This window comes from Gavialis gangeticus, unplaced genomic scaffold (genome assembly GCF_001723915.1).
Source record: "Gavialis gangeticus isolate Ggan-Ray unplaced genomic scaffold, GavGan_comp1, whole genome shotgun sequence".
NCBI classification, from domain to species: Eukaryota; Metazoa; Chordata; order Crocodylia; family Gavialidae; genus Gavialis; species Gavialis gangeticus.
This window is the reverse complement of record NW_017729024.1, coordinates 120,081,109-120,093,710: the sequence shown is the minus strand read 5'-3', so window position 1 is coordinate 120,093,710 and position 12,602 is coordinate 120,081,109. Positions and strand designations below refer to the sequence as shown.

At 42.8% G+C, this 12,602-nt stretch overlaps 1 protein-coding gene across 1 annotated transcript in view; it reads right to left on the bottom strand.

Moving 5' to 3' along the window:
- The window catches only part of PLGRKT (plasminogen receptor with a C-terminal lysine), a 41,535-nt gene continuing 28,933 nt past the window's right edge, over positions 1–12,602 (bottom strand). Inside the window, exons 2-4 of the mRNA XM_019517619.1 lie at positions 4,726–4,856; positions 3,222–3,331; positions 1–510 (exon numbers count right to left, since the gene is read on the bottom strand). Of these exons, the coding sequence (XP_019373164.1) occupies positions 389–510; positions 3,222–3,331; positions 4,726–4,856 (363 nt within the window). The 3' untranslated portion in view covers positions 1–388. The remainder of the gene's footprint in view (positions 511–3,221; positions 3,332–4,725; positions 4,857–12,602) is intronic.

The window sequence follows — 12,602 nt, the reverse complement described above, 5'->3', positions numbered from 1 at the left end:
ACAGATGTCTAAATACAGAGATGACTTGTAGATACCTAAATTCAGAAAATAGGGAACACTGTTTATACCCATTTCTTAACCTCTTACTGTAGAGTGAAAGAGGTACTTTTTATTAGTGTATACATTTGACTGCATTAGTACTGAAAAGTAGGAATTCAATGTTTAATGTTAGGAGATGAACAAAAAGCAACTAATTACAGACATTTGCAAAAATACAGAAAACATGATAAAACCATTGCCTTAGAAAATAGCCATTAAAGTAGTTTTATTTTATAAAAGCTGATTACATTCTCTGAAACTTTTAATAATCTGACACGTTAAATCAAACATGATTATAAAACAAACAAACAATTTTGTGCTTTGAATACTTGATTTGTTATAAATACTCCTATTTCTCAACAAAGAACTTGCTCTGAGCCCTTCTGGCTTTTTCCAGGCCTTCAAAAGTGATGGGTCCTTTTGGCAATTCTAGGAGAGTACTATCCGTGTCAAGTATTTTCTCTGCTTCACCTTAAATTTAAGAAAAAAAGAAAGATATGAGATGGAAGTGCATCTAATAACCCACTGTTGTAAAAGCAATAAAAAAGGTGAAAAACTGAATATGGTTAATCTTGTTTGAGGGAGATTAAATAAAGAACATATTAGTTCAAATTAGTAACGTACAAGGATGGTTCAGAAACTAACAGCAATTTTCAAATAAAACCAATTTTGTGTACAATGATCGTTCACTGGGCCACAACCCTTCTACACATTCATAAGTGAGGGGTTCATTTGGGGCCAGCCCACAAGTTTTTGGGGCCCCCTGCATAAAGTAGTTTTGGGGTCCTCTGATATGAAGAAGCTGGTGGCGGCAGTGGGGAGGGGGTGGTGAGCAGCCAAAAAAGCTGATGCGGCAGCCCTGGGTTTATTTAGGAATGCCACCAGTGTTCTCTACTGCTATCATAGACAATGCATGGGCATTTGCCATTAGTTACTGAAACATTACTTTCCATTTTAAGACCCTATTTTCAGCTACTTCTAACTCTGCCAAACCAATCTGATGGGCCAAATGATACACCACGTGTCTTCCTCCTAAAATTTCAGTTGAAATTTTCCAAACAAGAAATTCAACCAGGGACAAAGAGCCAAAAACTTAGAAAGTACTGATGGCATGGCAAAGAGTTGGGGGTGGGGTAAGAAAGGGATACCAAGAGAGGTAAGAATAGGATTTGCTGGCCAAGGAGTCTGGAATGAGAAAACCAAGTGAAGGCTAGGATTGACTGGGCAAAAATAATGGTCAGGTATCTGAACAGAGATTAGATAGGAAGGGAGTACAGAAAGGGTAAAGCTTAGCAATGGAATAGGCAGAAGAGCCTATGCCCACTTATTCACAAACCCTTGAATGGATACCAAGATTCCTATGTTTTACCATTCCCCTGTTGTCAGCAAATATCTGTGCAGTGCACTGGCAAACTGTCTAATTTCTTTTTAGTGTAGGCCCTCTTTTTAGTGTAGGTCCTCTCTTGGCTCTAGTGGTGTCTTCCAGTACCACTAAGGAACTATCCAGATATCAGTATGATGCCTATGATTATTATTTTTCCCAGTTTGTTTTTTTGAAAACCCAGGACATTAGATACATTATAAAAAAAAATTATTATGACTTAAAAGTCAATAAGTGAAAACATTAAGAAATGACTGTAGAACGATAATCTATTCCCCCATGAGTTTATGCAATGTTACATTATTTAATTACTTGATCGCATACTATTTTCTTCATAGACTTTCTGCCTCATTCACATTTTCATTTACTCTAGTTGTGGTCCAAATTAGGGGTGCACTAATAAAGATTTTCTTGGCCAATACTGATAGCTGATTATTAACCTGCCATATATACCAATCCGATAGCTGATTTACAGGCATGCAGCCAGGCAGTGTGGCTAGCATCACCCTGCAAGTAAGCCTGTGGGGGAGGGAAGGGGTGTGGAGGGGAACAGATTGAGGCCCCCACAGGGAGGGAGGGAGTGGGGTAGGGGCAGGAGCTACCCAGCCAGGGGCCATGGGGGGGTGGTCATATGCCCCTCCCCCCCGGCTTTGTGCACAGGGCGGAGGCAGGTTGCCTGCTGTGGGCTTGGGGCCAGTGCTCTATAAAAGCCTGTAGATACGTAGTAATTCCATGTTAAATGACAGGGTTTCAAGAACGTGCAATAAACAAACTAACTAACATGAGGTCACACATAAGACAATAAACAGAAAACAAAAGAGCAAATAGCTGCTCGTAACTCAACACTGCCCACACTTGAACTGAGGAAGGTAGGGAGGGGGCCTATGGGGGAAAAAATAGCATGTGATCATATAATGAAATGCTATCAGAATACCAGACATACAAAGCGGAAGAATTAAGGCTGCATTTCTTCAGACTCGAGTTCTGGACTCAACAATAATCATGTTCTTTTTGACATATTTGATTGCGCATAAACTATGTACAATGCAACTTATAACTGAGTGTTTTGCATTTGAAAAATTAGCTGAATCTATTTCCTTCAGATTAGTCCTTAGCCAGATAGTTATCTGAACTGATCATTTAACAGGTTTAAAGACTGCTTATCCTAAAAAAAAATCATTCTGGAGTCTAGGTCTGAATAGCTCATTAATAACTTTCCTTTTAGTGTAAAAACAAACAAATAAAAAAAAAACCAAGGCCAAGCATATGCCATGTTAATGCTAGCTGTGCACATCTCTTTCAACTTTTGATTGCGTTATCACCAGGTATTTTTTGTAAGAAACACAGGAGTCAGGATAATTAATTGGAAAAAGAGTAGCAGCCCATCTCACACATGCATAGATTGATATTGGTTTTGGAATTTTAAAACCAAAGAAGGATACAACTCAGTCAACCTGTGTCTACTTTAAGAAAAGTAGTCAATAAATACTCTTATTTTATTTTGATTCCCTCTCCCCAAGATCTTTAATTTTTACTTGAGGCAGCCTGAATTGGAAGAGAGAGCTGTTAGTATCAAATACTCACAGCTGAGAAAAATGGAAGAGAAGGAAACTAATTTCTTACTTTGAGGGAGACAGAAATGGGAGTAAAGAAATGAGCAAAAGGCAACTGCCCATGAAGGCAAAAGGAGTCATATTCCCAGACTGTTCAAAAAAGGGCCTGGCATGGTCAATGCAGTCTTGAACAAAGATAGTCTGAAGGGTACAAGGCTTTGTTACGTCTCACATTTCCACACACATACCTTTCATTCTTTGCAGAAGAGTCCCATATCCCATATCATACTGGTAGGCAAGTATAAAGCTTAAAGGAACTACTGGAAGTAAAAGTCCTGGCTTCTTCTTTTTCATTGCTCTGTTCATAGATAAGAATGAAAAAAATCTTCTTTTAGAAGTTTTGTAGACTGCTAATGCTCTTACAAAAGAGCCATTTAGCTGGGTTACAGATGGAATGAATTACATTTCATATACAATTTGAAGCATATTTATTTTCAAAAAGTACATTCACTTTAAGGCCTTTCAGGCTTCCGAGCAGCTGAAAGTGTTGCTAACTGGCCCAGCAGGTATGTTAGTTAGGCCCTATTCCTCCTTCCCTCCACCCCCACGCTTGCTGCTGCCCAGGAGACCTGGGGTATTCCCTGCTCCTTGCACACATGGCGGGAAGGGAGAGGGGGAAAGTGTGTGGCGGGATATCCCCACTTCTGCCCACCATCTTGCTGCTGCTGGGGAGACCTCAGGGGTACTGGGGGATGGCTTCTTAGTAGAGGCATCTAGTTCCTTCAGTGGTGCTGCTGACCAGAGGGAGCTCCCCAACTGGTCAGCAGCAGCAGCACAAGCTGTTATGCCTTTTTTCCTCCTTCAAACAGCCTGCCCTATGCAGGCTGGTGCAACGTCTTCATCATGCTGCTACAACTGGAATAATAAAAGCTATGCTGCAACTGAATAATGTCTAGATCCACCCTCAGTCTTTCAATGACAATTTTGATACTGAGATTAGGTAGAATCGAGTCAGGAGAGAGACTGGTCTAGGGTAACAGGGTTCAAATGTTGTTAGGTAGGAGTTCTTAATTCTAATCCTAGCTCTGGAAATAATTCACTGCATAGTGCTGTGCAAGTCACTTCTCCTGTGGCTCCATCTCTTCCAATAAAACAGGGATAAATACTACTACTACCACCCATTTCAAAGCAGAACAGTGAGGGTTACACTAACAGGCTATTCAATTCTTTGTTCTATCCAAATGCTGAAATTATTATAAGAATCCAGCTCTACTATGGAGATATGTAGCAGTTTTTGTTCTACAGTTCTAACAATAATAAGACTTATTTTGACTATTAGAAGTCATCAAACATGACTCAAACGTCTTCACTGCCAGTCATCTATTCTAGCTGACTGTAAATGAGCTAGTGCAGGTCCTGGAAGTAGTTTAGCTGTGGCAGCACTGAAATCTGCATGGGCTGACATACCCTGCTGGGAAGTACGCAGATGTCTGTGCTGTACAGCTAGACTGCCTTCAGTATTCATGCTACCTTAGCTACCTTGGTACTATGACAGTCTGCAGTGGTGTCATAGCCTAGCCAAAGACACCCAGGAAAAGCTAGAAATAAAGATAGCACTTAATTAACCTCCAAACAGAAATAAGCCCTTCACAAAGCAACTACGTATAAACAATCAAGAGAAAGGATTCAGTATTGTGGAAACACCACTACAAAATAATTCACATGGAATTTTCTGATAGATAATGAACTTACCCAGTGGTTAAACCAACAGCAGCTAGTCCAAAAAATAGCCCAAAGTACTTGAGGAATTCCCGTGTCCAAGCAATCTGCATAGCCATTTGCCTCTCCCTCATTTGACTCTGCATCAGTATCTGTCTTTCCAGCTGAGAGTGGGGAGAGAGAAAAGAGGAATTTAATTTAATTTAAATCATGAATTGATTTGAAAGTTTAAGTAGTCCTTTCATTCAGCATTGGGTCTTCATCTCTTTCGAGGTAAGGGTGAGAGATACTTTAACAATAATTTGTATTATTAAAAAGGAAAGTTGTTACCAGTATACCTAGGGTAAAGGACTGTTGCACTTAGAATTTTCACTAAGAAATTATGTTTACTGCTAGTGAGGAAGGAAAAAAATGAAATAAAACCAAGCAGTATGTAGAATACCTGCCCTGTGTTTTGGAAACCACCTAAAAGGTCCCAGCTTCTCAGCTGCAGCCAGGATTCTGTAAAGGCTCCAAGCTCTTTGTGCTCTCTCCATGCTGGTCCCAGGCTAACCAGACATTACAACAGTTCAGCTGCTGCTCCACTTTATGCAGGACAACTATGGCTATGGCCCACAGAGATTTGCTGTTAGGAGCTGGCATTGCCAGTTCTGTGCCCTCTTGGGGAATCCTAATTTGTCTACACGTGCTCCCTGTTGAGAGTAAATCAGCTCCCATCGGGAATAGGTCAGTACAGAACTGCACCATCCCTATACTCTGGCCCCTGCAGCTAGTCCAGGGGCTGGCAGGGACCATAGAGGCTGATTTCCATGCATGTGGGGCGAGGACAGCTCTGCTAGCTGCAGCAGCAGTTGTCTCCTGGCCCCGTGCACATTGGGTAGGGTCCTGATGTGCAGGGGACCAAGACACAGCTGCCATTGCAGAGCTCTCCTGGCTCCCAGCAGGCTCAGTGGGCTCCCAGTGGGCTCAGTGGGGCTTCCCCACACAACCAGGGGCTGGCTCAGAGCTGCCCCAGTAGTAGACAGCTCTGGGCTATGTGGGGATTTCTCCAAGCAGCTTGGGGCTGGCTAGGGAATCTCCCACTTCTGGGGCAGCTCCTAGCTACCTCTGGGCTACACAAGGACCCCGTCTCGGCACTACTCAACTCCCAGCTCCTGGCGGAAGCCAGGAAATAAGTAGTACCAGGACTCAGGAAGTTCTTGGTCCCTTGTGGCCCCCTAGTGTTGGGGCTGACCAGAAGCAAATTTGTTTCTGGTCAGCATCTACACGTGCACAAACTGTGCAGCATCTACTGTGCAGTTAGTTTAATACATGTATTTACTGCACAGTAGACTAATTTACTGCACAGTAAATGTGAGCACATGTAGATGGTGATGCTTTACTGTGAAGCAGATTATTCTACTGCACAGTAAAGCATCTCATGTAGACACACCCACTGTGCAGTTTATTCTCTTTTCAGTACAGAATCCTGTAAATATAAAAAAAAGTACAAAGCCCTTTTGTCTATAAGCAGATACAACCAGTTTTCCAATAACATGGAAAGCAAAGTATCACTAGGCAGCTAACAAATTAGGAATGTATTTTTTCCCATTATATTTGCAGTTGGTATGGAAGATTAGAATTCCTTATTTGCCATTTCAAACAGAATGCCTTCTGCAAAAGAAAAACATTTCTAAGAACTTATAACAGCAGCAAAAAAAGAACAGAGCTAAGAGAAAAAGAATAGTAATTCCCATATTATACATGTTCAGAGGCAGATCTAGGATTTCAACAACAACAACAAAAAAGGGAGCAGAGGGCAGGGTAAGAGATATGACCAGCATAGTAGGACTTGCTGCAGCCTCTATCCCCACCAAGAACCCTCACCCCTCCAGTGCTCAGCAGCAAATCCCCTCCCTTCCTCCAGCAGGGCTTGCCCAAGGTTGCCTTATGGGTATAGAAGGGGGGGGGGGGGGGGAAGGGAGGGGAGGGGAACAGGACGTATACCTGCTGACCCAGAGGCAATGGAAACCTCAGGGCAGCTCATGTCTTGTACCAGCTGAGGCTTTGATGAGCAACTGTACAGGGTGCCAGGCCTGGCCAAAAGATGGCTATGAGCTGTTCCCTCTTCCAGCACCTGCTCCCTGCCTCTGGGGGTCCCTGGCTGGCCTGCATCAAGCATTAGACAGGGGGACTGTCTGCTGCCGCCACCATCCCTGGCCTAGCCCAGCACTCTGTGCAGCTGCTCCATGTAGCTAGAGTCCTCTGGCTGGCAGGGAAACCTAGGAGTCAGGGAGGTTGGGGGAGCCAAGTGCAGGGACCTGGTCACTGCCATCAAGTCCAACATTCTGTGCAGCTGCTCCCAGCAGCCTCTGGCTGCAGCACAACAGGAGTGACCCCAAGTCTTATGCAAATGAAGTTGTTTAATACCTTATAACAACTTTTTAAAAAGTTTTCCACACACTTAAACATCAGCTGCTACTGATTTAGCCTGAACAATTTAAAACTTAACTGACTACTTTTTCAGACTGGGCTAAGGTTGACGTCTTATTTGTAGACTGCTTAGGTACTTCATAGAATTAGTTTTTAGACAAAACAATAAGAAGGGCTATATATTATCAAATGTAATTGTACAGAATAGGAAAACAACATTCATCTTAGTCTCACAAAACTGCTTCATTTGAGTCTCTTCATCTGGATCTCTAATCTCCAAATATAGCTATTATAAATATCATCAATATTATAAATATGAGCAGCAACCACTAATTTCCTAACATGCATAATTTTCAGGTCACTTGAGTTTCAGAAGAGGTAATTATGTAGCATCTCACAAGACACTTAAGAAAATATCAAAATAATTATATTTCATTTAGACACCCAAGAGACATTGGCAAAGTCTAAGGTAAAAACAATACTGCTTGTTAATTAGTCCCACTGTGGTTCTTAATATACCAGATGTTTAGTAAATTGTTGAGGGTTGAAGTGACCAAGACAAAAATAATGATAGGCAATATCAATGTAATGACTTCTAGTTCCCTGCCATTTGCTTACGTGGGTAGTTTGCACACAGGTGCGACAAGGACAATGGTGCTTTTTGTTTGCTTGTTATATATCTATATATCTATATATAAATAAAACCTTTCAAGGCAGTTTAGAACATCACAGAATGGAGGTAGAAACAACACTACCATAATTAAGCCTCATCAGAAAATCATAAGCAGGCAGAGGCTGTTAGCCATGTTACTCTGAAGTCAGGCAAAAGGCAGGGTGGGGATGCATCTTAGAGATCATGCTGTGGTTACCTGGAAGGAGGTTTCTAAAGGATGCTGATAAAGAAAAGCAAGTAAAAATTCACCTAATGTTAACTGAATTCCTTATACTGGTTCAGTTTGACTTCATCGTATACAGGCAACACCTGAATAAGTTATGGGGGCCAGACTATATGGTCCTTAACTCTGGCACAAAAAACCCAACATAACAAACAAAAAAATACTCAGTAAAATCAATAGAAACTTTGACTGAGAAAGGATCTCTGAGAGTAATGCGTGTACCCCTTAGACAGAAATAAATACCAAAAAAAATATGAATGTGAAGATACAAATTTGTATTTTCACATTCATTTCCATCTAAAGGGCCTTATCCAAAGCCCAGTGAAGCCAGATTCCTGTTGGATTCAGGACAGACTGGTTTACAGACCACAAGTTTTCAAAAAGAAAAACACATACACACACTTTTTCCTTTTGAAAACTTGTGGTCTGTAAACGAGTCTGTCCTAAATCCAACAAGAATCTGTGAGATACAATACATATTTGACCAGATGTCATAGATATACAAACACACATACTAACAAAAGGAAATTTGCCATCTTCCAAGACAAGCCATGCACATTTAAAGATACTGTCAACTTCCTAAGGCCTAGAACATCTTTTTTACATGCTTGTAAAAAAGGTTAAATTTCAGTTTCTTTTAAATTGCAAGTTAGTCATTTTCACACATTTACTTGATGACTTCTAAAAATAGATTATTTCATTCTCACTGATACATTTCACCATACTTCAGAGTTCATAAAGGGTTTGCCTTGCATCAACAGCTATGAACAACATAACAAGAAAGATTTAAAATGCTTAATGAAAGCCAGCTGAACAGATGTCCACTATGAAAACAATTAAAAGGACTTGGAAACAGCAGCTGAAAAAGATAGAGACATTTGCCCAAATTTGTCTTTGATATAACTTCATTAACTTCAATTACCATTTACCAGTAATGAATGCAGGCCATTACGCATTATTTTCTCAGTAAATATTATTTGCATTATGTAGCTCTGTATTAGGCAAAAGAACTAGTAGAATATATATCAGCACTGTATGCGCCACATTTTTGTACACTAGTATCTCTGAATGAGTCCAGTCTTGTGACAAGCTATTCTAACTCCAGAAGTTCTCACCATCATTTTTACAAGCCACAAGTTTGTTTAGTTATTCCGTGAACTTTCGCTATTCATACACAGAAGCCATGCAACGGCAACATTACAGCAGTAAGAAAGTCCTGCCTATGAGAGTAAAATCGAAGGAACAATCTATTAGGACCTAGAGCAGCCAAAGAAAGGAGTCTTTCCAGGACAAATTCAGGGTTATTTTGACTTCAGTCTTCCCCTTAAAAGGGAAAACACAGGATAAGCAAAGCCAGAATTGTCCCAGAATGCATAGCTCCCTCAACTAATCTCAAAACATATTCCTAAATGAACACAATACAACATACAATAAATAGATAAAATGAGCCAGAGTGCGAGCTACTTGTCCAACCAAGGTCTAACAATTAGTCAGCATCAGAGTTGGAAGCCAGAGAATCTCAGTTCTTAATCCTAACTATTCTCACCACCACCAAAATTCACAGCTTTTCTTAAAAGTTAGTTTGATTTAACCAAGTCAAAAATACCTCCAAAAACCACTGGCAGCATTAAAAATAGTGTTTTGGAAATTTATGTTATTTTAATCAAAGATCTGTAAGTTCTTCCTATTTTAATGACTTCTATTGGAATTTTTTAGTGTAAAGGTATTTCATTGCATATTTTTCTGCTACAGAAATGGTGAGGAACAAAACACAAATGCATCCAATTTCCCCTTCTAGTAGTTCAGGCTCTTATGGATGCCTTCAATCAGCATCTCATAGCAAGCACAAAAAGGCAGCACTAAGGGGAAAAAAAGAAAAGAGTCAGCATGGTTAATAATCAAGGTCTAGGATATTATTCAAGTTAAACAGATATTCTTCAGGAAATAAAAAACAAACCCTAGCATAAAGCCAATGTGATGGCTTATCTATACTACAGAGCCACTGCTAGCATAGTCCAGGAGTAAAGATACATAATAAACTGACATAACGATCTTTTCTATTGGCATAATTACAACAGCCACTGGAGTGCCATGAGCCAGCCAGATACAGCCACACTGTCGGCACAGCTGTGAACCAGATCTGCGATTCTTCACTGTGTTCCTTGGCCCTGGCAATACTGAAGGTTTGTAAACTAGCCAGTGAACATATACAGCTGCAAACAATTGTGCAGGACCTCCCAGGTGCTCCAGCAGGGGGGCTAACCATTCTGGCAAGCATGCCAGAAGTTAGCTCCACAGCCCAGAACCCTTTTCTCTGCCTGATCTGCTGCACTGCTTTCTGTTCCCTCCTCTGTGGCCCCTGCCCAGTCTCTTGCTCTGCCCTCTGCTTCCTTACCTCATCTGCTGCCACACTGCCTGGCCCTCCCTAATCATTTGTGCATCTCGCACACAGGCTGCCCATGCCACTTGTAGCACTCATGCTGCAAGATGGGCACCTCTGCTCCATCTGATAGCCAAGGCTTTTATTGCAAAGGGCACTGCTTCTCCAATCAGCTCCCCAAAACAACTCATGAGCACCAGGAGAGAGAAGCGGCAGCACTTTTTTAAATTAAAAGCCAAAAAATATCAGTCGAGTGGCTCTTTGTTAAACTTGGCAATTCTCTGAGCATTAAAGTATCCCCTCTTTTCTCCCCCCCGCCAAATTTAGGTTTTACTGCATCTACACTGTGGATTTTGACACAGCTCTATTGGGTTTCCATGTTTTTAGATGCACACAGTTAGCTGACAGAACCGTGCTGGCAACATTTTGTAGCACAGATCAAGACCATAAACTTTGGTAGATAAAAATATCAGAGGGAAGTTAGAAAAAACAAAGAAGGAATCAGGAGGGAAAAAAGTAATCCAATCAACCAAAAACAGATTCTTTAAAGTAGATCAGAGGCAGGAAGCCTGCAAGAGAACTAGTGAGTCTGCAGGACTCCAAGAGATTAAAAGGACAACAATTATCAATAGAGACATTACATGTTGAAGAAATAGCTACTAAAGACCATGCTTTTATTATAAAATAAAATAGGAGTTGCTGTTAGAGATAGAGGTTCAGAGTGCTGATGCTGAGACAAATCTCTCAAGCAACCAGTCATAAAGAGTTTCTATCAAAAGATTCCTGAAGCAGCACCTTCTCCATAGGAGAAGCTGGTGCATAGCCTTTGGGGAGAGAGAATCAGGCCAAAACTGGCTCAGTGACTAGCAAAGATATGCAGGTGGATTTTCTTTCTTTTTAAGGATCTAATGCAGGGGTGGGCGATTACTTTGGCTGGAGGGCTGCTTAATGAGTTTTGGTGAGCCGCATGGGTAGCCCTGCCCCTTGACAGATGCCCCGCCCCCTGGTCACCATCCTGTGACCGGAAGTCCTGCCCCCGAACCCCTGACCTCTGCTACTACACATCCCTCCCCTTGCTCCTGGGAGTACTCTTTTTGGGAGGGGAGGGTTGCCATCTTGGAACCAGGAAAAAAACAAACAAACAAACAAAAAAACAACAACAACAACAAAACCCAAATCACGTACTAAAAGTCAAACATCTACCATAACATATTTTAATTTTATTACAAAAAATCTGTCATGATTTGTGTTTGCATAGTTATGTAGAAATGATTGCATAACAACTCAAAGATGAAGTCTTACTCTTGTAAAGAGAGAGAGAGAGAGAAAGAGAGTGTGGGCATAGGGTATGTGGGAGGGTGGAGAGGTGTGGGGACCCCCACGTCTCCCCCCTCCCCATGGTTACAGCCCCTGGTGCTGGCAGCATAACAGCAGGCAGCGGACACTTGGGGTGCTCGTGGCCCACAGGTGCTGGGGGCAGGGAGCACAGCCAGGTCAACCCACCTCTATTGCACAAGGTTCCTCGTGGCATGTGTGCAGCTCCCAGCACTCACGCGCAACCAAGGGAAGCCCTGCATAATGGAGCCAAATGCCTTCCCTGCTCCATGCTGTGCAGGCCCTGGGACTCCACAGGGAAGCAGGGGGCAGGGCTCCCCTTCACTTCCAGGAGAGTCCCAGAACCTGGACAGCAAGGCGAAGGGAACGCAGCCAGCTCCATCGCACCAGGCTTCCCCCAGTTGTATCCGAGTGCCGGGCGCTGCACGTGCGCTGCAGGGAGCCCCACGTGATAGAGGCAGGTTGGCCTGGCTGTGTTCCTTGCTCTCACGTGCAGTGCTGGCTGGAGCTGTGTACCGCCAGGGGGCAGTGCCTGTGTGAGTCATAACACTTGCCACCAGCAGCAGGGACCAGGAACGATAGGGGTGGCAGGGGGGAAGTGTGGGGACCCCCCCAACCCCCTCACACTCGCACCCTGCCCACCCAAGCTACACACTCCTGCTGCCCCCCAGGGGGTAGGCTCCATGCTTCTGCCAGCCATGCTCCCACCCAGCTGCAGCTCCCCCTCCCCCCCACCACTTCCCTACATACTGCCTGGTGCGAGTGCTGCAGCAGGGAGACAGAAAGGAGCCATCGGATGCCAGGGAAGCTGAGCAGGTCCCCCCGCAGCTGCAACACTGGTAGCCACAGCCCTGCCCAGAACTGTGTGCCAACTGAGCCGGGCCCTT